The following is an 18,854-nucleotide window of genomic DNA, read 5'->3' as shown; positions in this document are numbered from 1 at the left end:
TGCACTTCATCCTGGGTGACAGAGCTCAGACCCTGTCTCAAAAAAAATTTTAAGGGTAAATTGCCTAAGGGGCTTATGGGAACTCTTTGTACCTTCTTTGTGATTTTTCTGCAAATTTAAAACTGTCCTAAAAAATAAAGTTGGTTAAAACACAAAAATGGGCAGGGCTTGGTGGCTCACGGCTGTAATCCCAGCACTTTGGGAGGCTGAGACAGGAGAACTGTTTAAGTCAAGAAGTTTGAGACCAGCCTGGGCAACATGGCAAGATCCCATCTCTTTAAATAAAAAAAAAAAAAAAAAAATTACACACAAAAAAAGTAAAAACTTAAGATTTAAAGAACAATGCTCCACCTATTTTTGCAAGGTTGATCTGCTTCCAGATACCCATGCAGGGAAAACAATGTTTACAGAGATTAAAGAAGCTTCTCTTGTTTTGTATTAAAATATTTTATATTAATCATTCAAACTTCATTTTATACAACGAATGCATACACCACTGGGGGAGTGTCTGACTGATGCGTGGGAGGGCGGGCGGGGATGTCTGCAGCTATGAGTAGGGAGGAGGCGGGGAGGCCCTGGGTGCTTCCTCTCCTCGACTGACCGGCCGTGTGTTCGTTCCCAGAGCAAGAGCGGGAGGCGGTCAGCCCTGGGGGGGATGGCACAGTGGAGAGACGGACCTGTAGAAGTGGTGGCCAAGGCCTCCATAAGGGCTTCCCCAGGAGATGTGACCTTTCCAGGTTTTACAGCCAGTTTGCTCACCCTGAACGAGCTCCCGAGTCCCGGTCCTTGGAGTGCGGTGGCGACGGTGTGTGTATGTGTATATATAGACATCTGCACTGCCCCCTCTCTGGAACCTGCCCGTGCCCTGTCCCGCCTGCACACGGCCCTCGCCTAGGCGGCAGGCATGTCAGCCTTGCTGAGTGCGATGGCCAGTTCCAGGTCCTCCTGCTCCTGCCGCCGCAGCCGTGCCAGCCTCTCCTGTTCCGCCTTCTCGCTCTCCCGCTTGGCCCACGCCAGCTGCTGCTCCTCATTGCCAAACTGCAAAGGAAAAACGGAGAGTGGGTGATGTGGCCCAGGGGCTGGGACCTGCAGGCTGGAGGGAGGCAGGGAATGCGTGGGACGGGGACAGGGTCCTGCCCACCACCCGGCGGAGGGTCCGATGTGCAGGGGAAAAGCATGTCTTGGCTGGGCCCAGTGGGCGTGCAAGCCTGGCTCAGGACCCCCATCTGGAAGGCAGAGAGGACGGGATGCATGATTGAGTGTGACCTTAACCGTGATCTCTGGGCCTCAGAAAAACCAGCCACCCTGCCCCACGTAGAGAAGTGAGGATAGGCCCTTGATGCTGGTGGCCAAGAGGTGCAAAGATGGGGAAGTTCGAGTGTGCATGGCTCTAAAGCCCCGTGGTGCAGACAATTCTGCACTCTGGGAACGCGGTATTTCTACCTCCAGCCATGCTCCAGAGAGCGCTGAGACCCTCTAAGGGTCCTTTTCTTTTCCCCTTTTTTTTTTTTTTTTCTTTTTTTTGAGACGGAGTCTCGCTGTGTTGCCAGGCTGGAGTGCGGTGGTGGCACGATCTCAGCTCACTGCAACCTCCGCCTCCCGGGTTCAAGGGATTCTCCTGCCTCAGCCTCCTGAGTAGCTGGGATTACAGGGGTGTGCTACCATGCCCGGCTAATTTTTGTTTTGTTTTGTTTTGGGACGGAGTCTCGCTCTGTTACCCAGGCCGGAGTGCAACGGAGCAATCTCGGCTCACTGCGAGCTCCGCCTCCCAGGTTCCCACCATTCTCCTGCCTCAGCCTCCCAAGTAGCTGGGACTACAGGCATGCGCCACCATGCCCAGCTAATTTTTTTGTATTTTTTATAGAGACGGGGTTTCACCATGTTAGCCAGGATGGTCTCGAGCTCCTGACCTCGTGATCTGCCTGCCTCGGCCTCCCAAAGTGCTGGGTTTACAGGCTTGAGCCACTGCGCCTGGCCAATTTTTGTATTTTTAGTAGAGACAGGGTTTCACCATGTTGGTCAGGCTGGTGTTGAACTCCTGACCTTGTGATCTACCCGCCTCAGCCTCCCAAAGTGCTGGGATTACAGGCGTGAGCCACCGCGCCCGGCTCTGAGGGTCGATTTCTCCCAGAATATTGACAAAAGCTGTGGCATTTACACTGCCATTTAGTCAAGTATTTATCCGTGGGGTGTTTTTCTAAAATGTTCCATTAAAATAAGAACTTAAAAAAGGGAGAAAAGCATCTTGATGCTGAGCTAGGTGATTTCAAACAACTCAAAGTACTTTAGTTATGAAAAGAAAAGCCACGTCCCACAAGCTCCTCCCCCAGGGTGGGTCCCCATGTCCCAGACTTCCCTGAGAGGTCACTGGCATCATCGGCCCCCTCAGGAAAGCTGCTACCGCTTAGGGACTAAAAGGATTCCCTTATTAACATCTCTCTGCGATGCACTGCCTCTGACCAGCTCTCTGCTAAACGCTGGAGTAACACTAAAGATAACACACGCGGTGGCTCTTCCCCAGGCGCCCTTGGGAGCAGAAATATACAAACAATCCCAGTACAATCCAGGACCCAGGCTCTTGAGGAGGGCCCTGCAGACTCCCCCGGGAGGGTGGGGAAGGAAGCACACAGGAACACTTACGGCCTCTCCACCACACGCAGCACCATGTCTGTGTGACAACCTGGGGGTGGGCCCGCTGTCATCCCATCCCTCTGACAGCTGGGGACGCTGAGGCCAGGGAAGGGGTGGCTCACACTCTACACTTTTTTCCCCCAGGCCAGCGGAGGGTGGGATACCGGCTAAAACTGACAGGGAGGATGCGTCCCCATGAGGTTCGGGGTGTGAGGCTCAGTGCCCGACCTTGGGGTTGCCAGGACAAAGCATGGGGTGGGATAAGCCAGACTGAGGAGGGGCTTATGGGCCCCAGAAAGGAGCTGGGATTTCCCTGTGGAAGCTCCGTGGGTGAGTGAGTTGGGTGATCAGATTGGCGGCGTCTGGATATTTCATGGCTTGATGGTGGCATAAGCAGGGCTTGGGAGAGACGAGGGCCAGATGGCAGGGCTGGGGGGACTGGGCCAGGTGCAGGAGCGGGTGGATGCAAGAAACCTGGTTGGGAGGCAGATGTGGCAGTGAGGAGGATGCGGAGCCCTGGAGGCCTCCCTCTAGCTGGCCTCAGGACCCAGATGGGGGACAGGCGGAGTGTCAGTATCAAGGAAAGACATCTCTCAGAAGAAGGGCTGAGTCTTGACTTCTTACAGAGGCACTGCCCAGCTAAACACTTGGGGGTCTGATGAGTCTCCAGGTCGGACTCCCTTCCTGCCATTGTGTCACCGCCATGGGCACAGATAAGCGTCCCCCCTCCACCCCACTTTGGGGAATTTTCCAACACCTCATGGGGAGAAAAACAAGGAAAAAACAAGTGCAGGTGGAAATTATTCCATGGTGCTGCTGACAACAGTGGGAGGGAGACAGCGCAGCTGACGGGGACCTCACCCTCCCCCAGCCTTGAGGACAGGGTGGGTGAGAGCTGATGGTAATATTCGCCCGGATCCAAATCAAAGCCTGGAACGGCCAAGTGACCGGCCTGCTGGGTCTGAACCACAGGCCCCTGGTCTTCTTTGGCCCCGCTGAACCCCCGTGCCGCAGAGTGTCACTGAAGCGCCTTCTGCTTGAGGGATCTGTGTTTCCAAATGAAACTTTCAGTAGGAAAGTTCCCGGTGCCTTCAGAGTTGACTGGTTCAAGGCCAGCTCACGAATCCACTACGGAGACTTGCAAGCATGCACTGAGGAGGCACGCTGAGCTGTGAGGTCTGCGAGAGCTCTCCGGAAAGGGGACTCCGCGGCTCCCTCTGCGTCTGCTGTCTTAGCCCTGGACGGGGCTACCTTCTAGTTCTCAGACCTGGGTGGGTCACATGGGCCAGAATCTGGATGCCTGTGGGTGTGGCTGATGCAAAATCAATAGTGGCTGGGATTCACACCGGCTCTGATTTCTGCTTCCCTCTGGCACTACCATGGAACCGAGACACCGCAGAGGCGGGATACACCACCCTCGCCAAGGTCTGCCCACTCAGGATGCAGTTCATTTTCAGAAGCAAGTAAGTGGTTCATTTCGGCAGCCTCTTAGAAATCCGCAGTTCAGACGGCTCAGCACACTGAGCGATGGGACGGCCTGGGGAGGCACGCGGCACCTGTCCTCACTAGGAATGGACACTGGCACTCCAAGGCGTCTGATGGCACTTCCACCCCACCATGTGCAGGACACGCCTAGCCACTTCCTATTCATTCACTTACTCTGACATTGAGATCGCATCCAACTCCTTCACTAATTCAAAGCATGGCCTAGCTGATCTGATATTTGCACTGCTCTTAATTCGAACTTCCAAAAGAACCGTTCTGCTAACCTAGAAATGCCACTTCCTAATACACACATTTGCCTGAGACAGAAAGGCCTGCTTTTAAAGAAATACCAGAGAGGGAAGAGGGCTCCCGGGAACAGCCACACACACAAATAACCCATTGATGGAAATTTGGGGCTTGTAAAGTAGAGGGTTCTGGAGAGGCCCAGCCGGGGCACCACCTCTACAAGTGAGGTGCGGGTGACCTGGGCCCCCTGACTGCCATCGTGGACTGGGCTGCTCCTGCACAGGTGAAAACGTGCCCTGAACAGCAGTCTCAGAACATCCGAAAGAGTCACGCTGCCAATCTGCCGGGCAGTCAGACGCCCTCTCGGCATTTGCTCAGGGAAGTGGAATCATCCAAACCAGAGGAAGCAGCTGTGCCCTCTTCTAAGTTAGCACAAATACTGAAGATCCAGCGGACCCAGAACCCACCGGCTTATTGGCTGGGCCCCCGAATGCCGTGAACATGGAGAGACGCCTCGAGTCCCCAGAGGGGGCTGGTTATGGATGATTTTGGACAATGATATGACCCAAGGGGACAAGCAAAAACAATGAAGGGTCCTATCTTCACTCACCCCATCCCTTCGGAGTGGCTCAAGTACACTATCTGATCATTTCCTCTGGAAAAAACTGGGGCATCTGCAGTGGGAAAAGTGATTTTAAACAGAAAACAGGCCGGGTGCAGGGGCTCATGCCTGTAATCCCAACGCTTTGGGAGGCCGAGGCAGGAGGATCGTTGGAGCCCAGAGTTCAAAGACCAGTCTGGGTGGTAAAGTGAGACCTTGTCTCCACCAGAACATTTTAAAATTAGCCAGATGTGGTGGTGTGTGCCTGAGGTCCCAGCTACATGGGAGGCTCAGGCGGGACGACTGCTAGAGCCCAGGAGGTCAAGGCTGCGGCGAAGCTGTGATTGCACTGCACTCCAGCCTGGGCAACAGAGTGAGACCCATCTCTGAAAATGTAAAAACCAAAAAACTAGGTGAAAAAAAACCCAGAAAACAGCAGGGCTGTACCCAGGCCTGGGTGGAATTTGCTCTCCCACCGGGAGGGGAGGGTGATAAACTGGCTGGCACTGTTTTAAAACTGCAGTTAACAATTGTTCTGGAACGACCAGAAATGCTAAGCCAAATGATACCTTGAAATCTTGGGTGGTTTTTTTTTTTTTTTATGTTTTCGAAAAAATGAGCCCTTTGGGGGTTGGGGTCACAGATAATAGAACTATGAATTTCAGAAAGAGAACAGTCATTTCTTCAAGCTGCCGTTCACCCCACTTACCTAACTCTTCCCTACCCAAGACAGAGTACCTGAGTCATGTGTGAAGAGTTCTATTTTCTTTAAATCAGCATTTAATATTTTTCCACCAGAAAATAAATGAAGGGCTATTCAAGAAACTCTAGATAAAGCAGGTTTTGTTTCTGGCTTTTATTAACAACGTCACCATTTTGTATAGACCCTCAGGGCGCATCTAGGGTCAACAAAATCAAACTCACTACAGTTGTGAAATATTTACAGGTCACCAAGAGCCAGAAACAAGTCAGGGTCTTGGGAGACCTAAATAAGCCACACGGGCCAGTCATGTGTAACCCCAGTACTTCAAGGTGGGAGGACAGCTTGAGGCCAGGAGGTCCAGACCAGCCCAGGCAACACAGCAAGACCCCATCTCTACCAAAAAAATTAAAAATCAGCCTTGCGTGGCGCTGCACGCCTGTCGTCCCAGCTACTTAGGAGGCCAAGACAGGAGGATTGCCTGAGCCCAGGAATTCGAGGTTACAAGTGAGCTCTGATCGCGCCAGTGCAGTCCAGCCTGGGCAACATAGCGAGATCCTGTCACTAAAATAAATAATTGATAAATAAGCCATAGGATAGCTGTGCACGGTGGAGATCATCAAGATGGCTCAGAAACAAATCGGGTGCTTTCTGTGCATTGGCATGGCAGGGCTTGTGTTCAAAGAGCCATCCCAGGAGTCGGAGCATCTATAAATAACACGTCTCACACCTAATGATGAAGGAACTAACAAGCTCAAAGGAAGAAAGCGAGTGCGTCACACACAATAAAACCGATTCTGGGCAGACAACACCTGAAGCTTTCAGAGAACAAGATTTTCATGTATCAAGGACGCTACTAAAAACTCCTTGAAGCGACGGCATGTTACAATCTGGAGTATTTTTCACACAGAGAAAAACAAAGCTAGGCTTTCAAAATCCCGGGATTTGCTTCTGAAAAGGCACTAAACTTTGTTCAACAGCTTTTTTGAGCTCTTTTTGTTTTGGCTTTCAGAGTGGCCGTTCTAGACTGGATTTCTTTTTTCATTGGAGCTGGTAACCAACATTTAAAAGCTTTTTTTAAAAAAAAAAAAAACTTCCAAATGCTCTTCCCTGCTGTGATCTGCCTAAAGTCCTTCAATTTATACTTGTGGCACAAAATGCACGGGGCGGGACTATGAGAACTTGTGCACAAAGGGCTTTTTGGGGACAGCAAAACCCTAATGTAACTTTTGCAGTCTTTTTTTCATACTTCGGAAGTGTTTGACATCTTGGCTTCCAAAAACCAGTGAACACAACAGCCTCGGTGAGACAGAAATAATACAAGGAATCTACCATGAAGGACAGATACGTCCCGCCTCCCTGCTGGAAGAAAACGTGCCCTTACGACAGAGCATCAAAACCGCGGCTCTTTTTTTTTTTATTGAGAAACTGTTTTTCTTACAGAAGTGGCAGTGTAGAATAAATAACGCGAGGGACAGAGAGTGTGAGGTACCAAGAGGCTAAAGAAGCTGGGAGGTTTGCCTTTAAAAAGAGACAAAAATCCCAGGGAAGCTGCAAGCGGAAGGAGGGGGTGTGGCCCGGAGGCAGAGGACTCAACTTACAGAGGTGAAGTCTGCAAAGCCCGAGGCAGAGGCCTTAGAAGGTTTAGCTGCAGAGGAGGGGACAAATGGGTCTTTTCCACTAAACGGGTCCCCAAACCCCTTTTTACTTTGGAACGGGTCGCCGCTGTCAGCCCCGAGTGGCTGGAATGGATCGGGGGTCTCGGGAAAGTCTGCGGAACCAAGCTGGCTTACAGGTGTACTTTTACCTGGAAAGTTTAGGAGAAAAAAAAAAAGGAGAAAGAAAGAAATATGAGTTACTCACCCGGACAGAGCAGAATGCCAGTGGGCACAAGCCTGGGGCACTTCTCTGGGAAGAGCTTGGAATTTGGCTAACAGACGGGATGGGGGTAGCCTGGGGAATCCCAGTTTTAATCAGCTTTATCCCAGGGGCTTAACCGGTTGTGAACAACACAGGAAAAACACTTCAGATGACTCCCATACACAACACACACAGAGCAGCTAAAACTTGAGTTGCCCTTGAATAGTTTGCATGCAGGTACGTTTCAAACAGATTCAATTTAGCATGGCAACACATTTATTAACACACTAATTTAAAAAATCATGGCTGAGCAGAAAAATACACTGCAAGCTTCTAACAGTTAAAAAAAAAAAAAAAGGCGGGGTGGGGGAGAGTTACTTACAAATGAAGAGGGATTAGTTTCACAAGGTGGTATGGTTATTAGGCGTGTTAGTTATGAGGGTCTGCACACAGCTCTGCCCCGCTAAGGTTTAAGTTCTTTTTTTTTTTTGAGACAGAGTCTCCCTCTGTCACCTGGGCTGAAATGCAGTGGTGCAATCATGGCTCATTGCGGCCTTGGCCTCCAGGGCTCAAGCGATCCTCCCACCTCAGCCTCCTACAGGCATGAGCCACCATGCGTGGCTAATTTTTGTATTTTTAGTAGAGATGGGATTTTGCCATGTTGCCCAGGCTAACCTCAAACTCCTGGCCTCAAGTCATATGCCTGCCTCAGCCTTCCAAAGTGCTGCGCTTGGCCTTAAGTTCTTTTTTAGCCCCCACTTCTGTCCCTCTGGTGTTGGCGGCTCCAAGGGGCAGGGTTCGTCTGGGCCTTTCTGGGCTTCTGCCAAGCAGGGAACTCCAGGATGCCCAGTCCCGGCAAGGCGTATCTTGACAGGGAGGTGGGAAAGAAGGCTTCAGAAGTGGAGGAAAATGAGACTGTGTGAGGGACATGGCCTGACGACAGGTGGCTTTTCCCAGTGCATACTGCCAATGTACCAGAACATTCCACCAAGAAGCAGAGGCCTGTTGAGATCTGCTTGGTGACGGGAGGTCCCACCTGCCAGGTCTTCTAGCATCTGCAGTTTGCAGGCCAGCCGGGCTGACCCCATGCTCCTGTCTGACACCCTTCTATCTGCCCAGCGGGGTCCCTGGGCATTCAATGTGGTCCATGCAGCACCCCAGACTGGAGGCTCAATAACATGTAACGCGATTCCAGTGTTAACTCTGGAAGTTTCGAGGCTAATGTTTAGAAAGAAACCAGGAACTGCCTGCCCCTCCAGGGTTGACCTTGGATCTCTGGCTGCACCTCCAGAGAGCACCTTGGCTCCCAGCCACACCTGCCCCGCGCACCACCTGAGCCCGGCACGCCTGCCTTCCTCATCTGGTAGAACGAGCTCACACAGGCCATCTTCGGTCCCTCTGCATGCCCAGATCTAAAGCCGTTCCCTGTGTTACCGCAGCAGATCAGCCATCCCAGGCCTCATTTTTGAGGCGCCAGGTGTCCCTGTGGGCTCCGGGGCTACAGCCCGCATCTGCTGCCTTTAGCTCTGGGCCTCGGCAAGGGAAAGTGCCTCCTCCCAGCTGGCCTCGGTTTCCTTATCTGTGAAGTGGAAATGAGGAGGAGGGCGCCAAACAAGGTGACATTCCTGGGATCCCAGGAGTCTGCTCCCACTCAGTGTCCTGCACCGCTGTGCCCAGCGTGGGCCAGTGAGAACCTGACCTGTAGCCCCCCCTTGCCTGTAGCCCTACTTCTGGAAACGGAAATTCACTTTTCTCTTGACCGGCAGTTCTCAGCTAGCATAAGGACTGCTGCTTTCTTTTTGTATATTCAAGGAAAAAGTCTTCCTTCCCACAGTTTGCACAGAAGGACTCGGAGACAAACTCCCCGACAGCCCACCCTTGCGGCCTGCCTGCCCCCGCCTGTCCACAGGGTTCCACCAGGGTCACCGTCACATCCTTGGCTGACCTCTGGCCACCGGCTGCAGGAGATCCTTCCAGACTCTCCCCGTCTGTGTGAGTCCATCTAAGAGGCCCCTCCTCGGGGCTGGAGGGAGAGCTGTCCTGGGCTCTATTAGGACTCACATGGATGAGAAAGGCGGGAGGGCGAGGCCTGGTATCAGTCTCCTTCTGTGGCCTCAAATCAATTCACTGTCAGCCCCAAGGCCCAGTTAGCAAAGGGGGCCCTGGGATCTGGAAGGGGCGCACACGGACTATCTTTGCCAAAACTTGTGGGCAAGCCATGCTGGAGACCCTTCCCTAGAGGGGTAGCACCCAGCCCACGTGGGCAGGACAGGAATGTGGCCCCTCTCCCTCCGACAGCGCCTGCCCTCTCAGGGCAGTCCCCATGTGTCTCTCTTTCTCTATCCCCAGATGTCCCTCCCACCTTCAGCTCTACTGCAGCCTCCTCCTACCCCTGACCTCCCCGGGGCTGCAGAGAGCAGGGTGATCTGGCCCAGCCCGCAGCCCCCGGGCTGGTTCCACTGGCCTTGAGGAACTGCCTCACACTCCCACCTCGAGACCGCCTCCCATGCAGGGCCACTCCTGGTCCCAGGCATGAGCCAATGGGAAGCCAAGGCCTCGCTGCAGGGTCTCCAGGAGTTGCCCCCTTCCCTCTCCTAAGGCCCAAGGGACGGGTAGGCAGCTCTGGCTGGAGGTGGTCAAGTGAGGCCTGCACAGGCTCCTGTGAACCCCAGGCTGTCCACTGGAGCAGAGGGGGCTCCTGAGCAGGATGGAGGGTGGGCGAGGGCCCCTCACCTCCACCCTCCCATCCCTAGAAGCCTCGTCTCCCTATTGGCTACCCACCAGCTTGGCTCCCTTCCCTGTGAGCCAAATCCACCCAGCAAAGCGGGCTCTTAACACAGGTAGGCCCCAGCACCCTGCCCAGACTGCCTGAGGGCTTCCCCCACTTGGGGATGACACCCCAGTCTCGTCCAGGTGGCACCTCCTTCCCCAGGAACCCCCAAACCCAGGGCTTCTTTCCCGGCTATGCCTTGTCCCTCCGCCTGGAAGGCACTCCCACCCGGAATCCATCACAAGTGGGGGCCTTCTCAGGGAAGAAATGGCAGCCCCTTCCCCATCAGGCCTGTGTTCAGCTCTGCAGCCCAGCCCTGGGGCTAGGAGTGGCCCTGGAAGACGGTGGGGGCATGGTGGCCACCCCCTTCAGCCTGGCACCGGCGGCTGTCAGCCTGTTTCTTAATCCAAGCAAAGGGCTGTGTCCCCCCAACAACTGTTCATATGTTCAAGTCCTAATCCTTGTGCCTTAGAATATGACCGTATTTGAAGATAGCATATTTAAAGGGATAACTGAGTTAAAATGAAGTCAGAGGGTCAATGACTGTCCTCACGGAAAGAGTTTAGGACACAGATCTATGCACAGAAACAGCCATGTGACAATGCGCCAGGCCAAGGGGAAGTCTCAGAAGAAACCAACAGCACTGGCGCCTTGATCTTGGACTTTGAGCCTCTAGAACTGTGGGACAATCCATGTCCACTGTTTACGCTGAGACAGAGCAAGTGTGAGCAGGCAGCCACCAAAGCCACGGGCAGGGGTGCCCTGGGAGTCAATGTGACAGTGTCCTGCACCCTAGAGCCTATGGGTTTGCAGCGGGGAGAGACAGTGACCTCAGCCAGTCTCTGGAGCCCCTGCCTGCCTCTGCCCAGCCTCTCCCTCCACGGGAAAGCCCCCCCATGCCAGGGCCCCTCACCACTCTGTCTGCTTCCCGTGGCACTGGCCTCTGGCACGGCCGAGGGTCAGCTCTGTGAATAGCGGGCCCAGCATACTCATACAAATGCCAGCCAATACTGCCCCATGTCCCTGGTGCCCTCCAGCCCAGGGCTCGCCACAGTGGGCTTCAGGAGGTCCTAGTGAACCAGGTGCCACCTGTTACAGATTCCACAGGTCTCCAGGGACCTCGGGCCCTTTGGAGCAACACCCTGGGGAGCAAGAAGGGAATAAAGGCATCTGGCCTTCCTGGTTTGCAGGAAACAGCGATGTTACTGTGCCGGCTTGCCTATTTATTTTTCCTCGAATACCTATGTGATATGGATCAAATCGCAAGATTCTAGCAGAGGAAACAGGAAGTGTTTCCAGGGGAGAAGCTCAAAGTCCCAGGACACGGTGCAGCCCCCTGGGACGGGCAGCAAGTCCAGGATGGACACTGCTTGATTTCTCGAAGCCGTTCCTGCAGGGAATGATGATCTGAGGCAGATCTGCAAGTATCTGGAGAGGGGTGTAAAGGGAGGACGCCCCAGCCAGGCCCCCAAGAAAAACCGCCACGGTACCGAAGGTTCAAATAAATCAGTCATTTTTGAGCTGCTTTTCTTCTTCTTTTCAATGAAGATCTGCCTCCCTTGGTTTGGGGGGTTTAAAAAAGAGATTGGTTTTTGGGAGGAGTGGTTAAGAATTCTGCCTGCTACCATTTCAAGCTGAGGTTTCTGATGCGCAGAGATGATCGGAGATGAAAAGCTTCGTTCACACCAAGAACTGCCTATGCCTGGTTTTGCTCTGTTGCCGAAACCGTTGTTATTTAGAAATCATGACTATGGTAATACGAAACCAGGGCATATCAACTGCTGGCCTCTTGTTTTCAGAAGGAAAAAAAAACAACAACAACCGTTTTTTTCTCAGTTGTTAGTGTTTGTGCTTTGGCAAAGAGGCGATTTTGGATCTGACATGTGTGAGGTCGGCCGAGTGCCCGGTCCAGCTCTTGACCTTGCTGATGACCGGAGGCTTTGTGCAATTAAAGCCCCCAGCATCACTGCAGGGCCACGGCCCTCAGCCCAAAACTTCCCACTTTTGCTCAGCGATTTATTTTTAGCAGCTGTATTTTTCAAACCTTCTAAGTCTAGTTCCTGCTTTTTATGTAACCACTTCTGCTAACTCCTTAATCGTTTTTTCCGATTTTCTGAGGTGTAGCTTATCTCAAACGTGACAAAGTAACTTTAATGTGCCTCTAGTCCCTAAAGCAAAAGCTGCAACGCGCACCCACGGCAGGGTTTTATACTTTTTCATGGCTCCAGAAAACATGAGTAAGGAGACAGCTTTACTGATGTGCATTTCAGAAAAGGGGACGGAAATCCTGAAAACAAAACCCAGAAAAGTTGGTCTAGAAACATCTGGGAATGATGGCATTAAACCGGGTATCAGGCATCATCCTGGCACCCGGTTTGATGCCATCATTCCTAGATATTTGCGGCGGGAACTACCGGGGCCCACAGCAGACGGCAGTGAATCAAGACAAATGAAATTAAAGACCCTCGTGGGTGTGCTGACTGCCTACCGCAGGGAGACTTCATTAACAGGGGGCAAGGGATACAAGATTGAAGAAAAGGCAAAATAGAACTTATTTTCAAACCACAGCAGTTTCAACAGTTACCCAAGCGGTGTACCGAAACCACACACAGGACTGACTTTAGCAAAAACAATATGAACCAAATGGTTTACCACAGTGTGTGCTGTTAAAAAAAAAAAACAAAAAAAAAACCTTGGTGGCCGGCTCCACCCTGATAGAAATTTCTTTAATTCTCCTATTTCTGCTATTTCTCAAGCTTCTTCTCGAGGTTACGCACGTCCCTAGCACCCGGGATCGGGGCTGTGATGGGCTGGCTCTGCTGCACTAGTGTTCTTGGTCAGCAAAGTTTTTCGGGGTTCTGACTTTTCTATCTTGCTCTGCAGGAAGCCCTCCGCTTAAAAGCATCCTCAAGAGCTGGGTGCAAAAAAAAAAAAGAAAAAAAAAACACAAAAAACAAAAAATAAAAAAACCAATTGAACAGAAATATACAATTGCAAACCCTAAAAACGGCAAATGCTATAAAAATCTTGAAAAGGAAATTCCCTTGGTTTAAATTTTTTGCTTAGGAGGAGAATAAAAGGCTTGTGTGAGGTAGGGTCTTAATCAATCTGATTAATAAAAATATTAGAAATAAACATGTGAGAGAGAGAGAGAGAGAGTGTGTGTGTGTGTATGTGTTTGATCCTGGCTAGGTTCTATTTATACAGTGCTGCACTTGGAAAAGACAGTTCTGTGGATGAGAGATAAATACAAAACAAAAGAAAACAAAAAAATACAAAACAAGGGTTTGTGGTCCGGGCAGCTGCCCACCTTCGCTGCTATCCTATACAACACAGAACCATCACACAACTGTCACTCATCCTACACAACAGTGAACACACACACAAAAGCATCATTTATCCTACACGACGGGACACACACACACAACCATCACTGATCCTACACAACAGTGGACACATACACACAACCATCATTGATCCTACACAACTGGGGACACACAGCCACAAGCATCACTGATCCTACACAACGGGACACACACCCACAAGCATCACTGATCCGACACAACAGGGGACACACACACACAAGCATCATTGATCCTACACAACACGGGACACACACCCACAAGCATCATTGATCCTACACAACAGGAAATGGCCACACAACTGTCATTCATCCTGCACAATATGGACACTCACACAACACCCATTCATCCTATACAACAGAGGATGCCCACACAATTGTCATTCATCCTGCAGAACACAAGACACCCACACAACTGTCATTCACCCTACGCAACAGGTGATCCCACACATCTCTCGTTCATCCTGCACAACAGGCACACCCACACAACTGTCATTCATTCCACACAACAGGTGATCCCACAAAACCATCATTCACCCTACACAACACAGACACCTACGCAATTGTCATTCACCCTACACAACCGGTGATCCCACACAACCACAACTGTCATTCATCCTACACAACACAGAAGCCCATACAACTGCCAGGCTTCTGAGTCACACTGCATAGGAGAGCAGTGGCCCAGCTGGGGCACCACCCCAGCAGAGCTCATCCAAGGCCACTGATATGTCTTATTCCTCCCTCCCCATCCTGCCAGAAGAAAAGCTACAGGGAGAGGGGAGAAAGAGAGAAAACAGTATAGGTTCTAAAACTCATCACTGCTGGGGACTTGTCTTGAAAAAGAGTGCTTTTCCCTAACACACGTCAACGTCTTCCTCTGGCTCCCATCTAAGACGCATGAGGGGAGTTCGTTTTTTACAATATAACACACGGGACTACATAAGGGACCCGCAGGCTGGGAGTCCTGCAGGCGCCAGCCCCGCGCGCGCTCTGCCTTAGATCAAAGCTGTGTCAAGCAGCACAGCCCTGGGAGATAAGAATCTGAGGTCCCTGCGATCGCAGCGTTGAGATTTTCCACTAAAAATATTTACCAAATTTTGAGAAAATCTGCTTCATGCATTGAAGGGAACAGGATGAGGTTTGGTTCTGAACTGTTGAGAAAAGCTGAACAAATATTTACTACGAGCCACTGGTGGCCGGTGTGTTTTCCTGCCCTGTGAGGTGTGTGAGGTGGGCAGGGGGCTGTTGAACCCGATGGCTGCGGCCTCATCTTGCCATTAAAAGAAGAAGAAACGGGGGAGAAGGTGCCGTGCTTTGGGGTCCTCAAAAGGCAAATATCATTTGAAGTGAGAAATAACAATTTTCTAGAGGTTACCACAAAAGGCTCCCATGACATTTACATAAAACCTTCCAGGCAAGGGTTGCTCCAGCCCTGGAAGAAAAAAAGGGTGTGCGTGTGCACACGTGTGTGTGTGTGTGTAGGGTGCGGTATGTGATTTGGAAATGAATTTACAAATCACAAGCCAGTCTTTGTGACAAAAATAATACAGACTGGCAGGTGTCACAATTCTGCCTTATTTGAAAAATCGCATTTGCTCTCTGGCGGACACCTTTGACATAACCTGCGTGAATACCCCTGGGTGTCAGCCCCATCCTCTGGGGGGATTTCCAGGGAGAGATGCTATCTATGCATGAGCCAGGCACGGGGAGCCCTGACGGAGCAAGCGAGCCCAGCTTTGTTCCTCCCTACGGAGACTGCCAATGTCACAGATGCCACCTCTGCAAAGGGTGGGAGGGCGCCTTGCCCACATGTAATAAGATCCCTGAGCGCCGTGCAGCGAGTCTGAGAGCTGGTTAGGGGTCGTGCATGGAAGGACCCAAAAGAGCCCCTGGGAGGGGAGGAATTGAGGCGCAGAGCCCACGAGGAGTTCCCATGGTGGGGGACACTTGGGAAGGCATCAGGTCTGGAGAGGGGCTGCCACTTTTGCTCTTTATGGCCAGATCCCCCGTTGCCTGAGTGCATATGCTATTTTGCAGTTAGCAGTGGCAGGCGAGGGGTGCTGACTTGGGGCTTTGAATGGGAGAGATGAAAGATGAGGGGCCATTTTCACCCCGCCAGAAAAGCAGGGAGGCAGTGTCCAGAGCTGCAACCAGAGCCCCCTTCTGAGGCATCTGCCCCGGCCCTCACCTCCCTCAGGTGGAGCCTCCGCCAAGCAAGGGGTTGAGGTGTCCTGGAGGCAGGTATACCCGATGTTCCCAGGGCGACGGCTCCCGTCTGTTCACACCTATACTCAGATGCTGGGGTGGGACAGCCCAGCCCCTCTAGGCCTGCACCCCACCCCACAGCCCCCCAGGCCCCAGCATTTGCACCCCACTGAACGCCAGATGATAATCAAGTCACACAACACTCCCTGGATCCGCCTCTGGGTACAGTGTGCCCAGGTAGGCAAATGCTTCTATTTTCAAACTCAGTGGTCTTTACAGAACAGAAAGTGCTGCAAACGGCAATCTGCCTGCAGTCAGTTTAAACATACAAGGCTGACATTCCTCCCTCTCAGAATGGGACCGTTCCTTGGCACTGTCAGCGGGTCTCACCCAGCCCTAGGACAGACTTTCCAGAGGGCTCAGACGGAAGCTCCGAAGCTTCCTTGACCACAGCAGTGCTGGGGGATGGGGGCGTGGGCAGGAAAGAGGGACTCCGCCTGGTTGGTCGTTTTAGGCTCCTTGGGACCCCCTCCCCATCCTGGCTGGCAGGCAAGTGCCAGAATTTTCCAGGCCCCTTGAGATGGTGGAACCACTTGTCCCATTGTAGAACTTCACATGTACCCACCGGATTATCTCTCTGAGATCATCGTGGGAACGGAATTAAAGTAGTTAAGTTCAAGGCTGAGGTGCTAACCGCAGGGTTCAAATGGAAATGCCATTTTTAAAGTGGATCTTGTGCAATCAACAAAAGGTTTTGGGACCCACATGGGCACATGACGGGGAGAGGTCACTGAGCCCTGGTTTCGATGTTGGCCTGGCGTTTCAGAGGAGCGGGAGAGCTGGCAGCACTTAGGACCTCAGGGCTTCCTCAGTGGCTGCATCCTGTGTGGCACTCCCCACAGGGAGGTCAAGAACCCACGGCCACCCTGGGTGGACGCCACACACAGGTACGGGAGGGGCTTGTTTTGCAAGGGGAAGAATGACTTTTGTCTTCTTTTGGTGAGACAGCTGTTCGAATCAAACAGGACAGCCGCTGGTTAAACTGGATCTCATGTCACTTAGGTAAAAGCTGTTCGTTAGTGCAATTGTGGGGAGGGGGTGAAAAGACATCATGCTCATCACTATCACCTATGTGGCTTTGTTTAGGAGGTGAAAAGGTCATTAGCAGTAATAAAATGATCATTAAATTTGGGAGAGGTTAAAGGTGACTGGCTGGTTAGCGGTGGAAGTGCACTGGCTGGTGTCACCGGGCGCTACAGGCAGGAACCGCAACGCAGGGCTGCGCTGGCAGGAAGTGGCAAGGGTGGGGCCGGTCGCAGGATCCCACTATCGCAGCGGGGCTGAGGCCCAATCACTGACACCCACACAGCCGTTTCCTGCACTTAAAAAAAAAAAATCTGTTTCTCTCTTTGCAAATCAACAACTTTTACCTAGAAACTCTTCAGCGGTGAGCTCTGACTGATCTTGATCTCCGGTCCGTTGCAGAAAATACACCATTGTTTACCTGGGGGAGGTGTGTGCCATGGCTAACTTTAACCTAACTCTAACTGACAGGTTTCGGCGGCCTGCCGGGTCTGTGCTGCATCTGCCTGAAAGAAACCAGTTTCTTCTGCCCAAAACAGACAGCTGCTGGTTATTTAATACATTGATATACCTTTCTAAAAAAGACCTCCAGACAAGGAGAACTTAAGTGCCCACACCAAAGCTCCATGCATGCCGCAAGGGATGGCCCTTGGTGGTCCCCCAGAGTATGCTTTCTGGCTTAGATCGAGACAGAACTGAGTATGTGGCCTTGAGAGCAGATGGCCAACTGTGAGCTACTCAGGTGTATGCTGTGACCGGAACTCTCCCTTGAGGAACCTCTGCAGGTTCCCAGGTGGAGGGGTCCACCTGTGACTGTCCGGGTCAACATCTGTCTGCCTGTGCACCCACACCACATGTCGGCCACACCAAATGTCAATTTCACCACAACTGAGCTTTCAACAAAATTTAAAAAGCAGTTCCCACGGAATTTGAAAACTGCAGCCTCTAGAACACAAGAGACAGCACCAAAAGCCACACGTGACTCAGACCCAAACTCACATTTGGTCCTGTATGAGCAATGACCCACAGAGGACCCTGGAGCCCTCTTTGACGTTCAACTCCCTGCACGCTGATTTTTTTTAACGGAAAAGATTTCCACTAAACTGTGACCTCACAGGGAGAAAAGGGCCCCATTAACAACTCCCGGAATGTGTGCAGCTACCTCAGCTGCCCAGCCTGTCTCTCCTGGAAAAGGTGCCCATGGCAAAAGCTTGTGTCCCGGTCCCTGTGCTCCAGGGTGGGGATGGGGGCTACAGACCACACACGGCACATCACCATGCAAGGTGCTTCACCCACACACCCACCTGCTAGGCCTGAGTGGATCCCATGGTCGGGCAGGAAAACTGGGGCTCAGGGAGGTTAAGTGACCCACCTGGGGCCTCCCTTTCCTCCAACGTCCAGAAACCAGCCTGATCAAGCAGTCCGCTGGATTCTAGCAGGACTGGCCGCCCAGAGGACAGAAGGAAGCGGCCTCAGTTCTCCTGTCCTGGCCTCACACGTCAGCCATTTCCTGGTACAGAGGCCTAGCAGGGCTCTAGAAACCTCTGGGTGCCCTGAGACGGACAAACCCTGGATGAGAGCATGGGACATCAGACATGTTCCATTTGCCAGGCGGAGAGATGACAGAAAAGCTTGTTCCTTCACTGTGATTTTCATGAGTGTAGGTGTCACGCTGTGTGCATGATGTTTAAGACTGCTCGCTGGACAGTCTATGGGTCCTTCAGTCTTTCTGTCAGTCCGTCTGTCTCCACCAGCTCACGGCTTAACCGCCAGGCCCACAGGGGCTCCCATCTCACCTTCCTCCTCACTCAGCCATGCTGGGACCCATGCATCTTACGCAAAGCCATAGCATCTGGGAAGCCCCGGAGTGACCAGGGGCAGGTGGCCATCATTGTGTGCTGGCCGTGTG

At 52.2% G+C, this 18,854-nt stretch overlaps 1 protein-coding gene across 17 annotated transcripts in view; it reads right to left on the bottom strand.

Moving 5' to 3' along the window:
* Positions 1 to 431: 431 nt before the first annotated feature.
* EPS15L1 (epidermal growth factor receptor pathway substrate 15 like 1) overlaps positions 432 to 18,854 on the bottom strand; it is a 118,744-nt gene continuing 100,321 nt past the window's right edge. For 9 of the 17 annotated variants that reach the window (XR_640784.2, XM_009193779.3, XM_003915107.4 and 6 more), the window contains 2 exons: positions 7,265 to 7,470; positions 432 to 1,038 (listed from right to left, as the gene is read on the bottom strand). Coding sequence is in view for 16 of the 17 variants with exons in the window: in XM_009193779.3 (XP_009192043.1) it covers positions 892 to 1,038; positions 7,265 to 7,470 (353 nt within the window). In the remaining variant the exon portion in view is untranslated. Of the gene's footprint in view, positions 1,039 to 7,056; positions 7,471 to 8,013; positions 16,871 to 18,854 lie in introns of those variants that run through there. The other 8 variants (XM_009193787.1, XM_009193786.3, XM_021930839.1 and 5 more) reach the window with 4 other exon arrangements.

Source organism: Papio anubis, chromosome 20, assembly GCF_008728515.1.
Source record: "Papio anubis isolate 15944 chromosome 20, Panubis1.0, whole genome shotgun sequence".
In the NCBI taxonomy this organism is placed as follows: domain Eukaryota; kingdom Metazoa; phylum Chordata; class Mammalia; order Primates; family Cercopithecidae; genus Papio; species Papio anubis.
The sequence above is the reverse complement of the archived record's forward strand: the minus strand, read 5'-3'. Positions and strand labels throughout refer to the sequence as shown.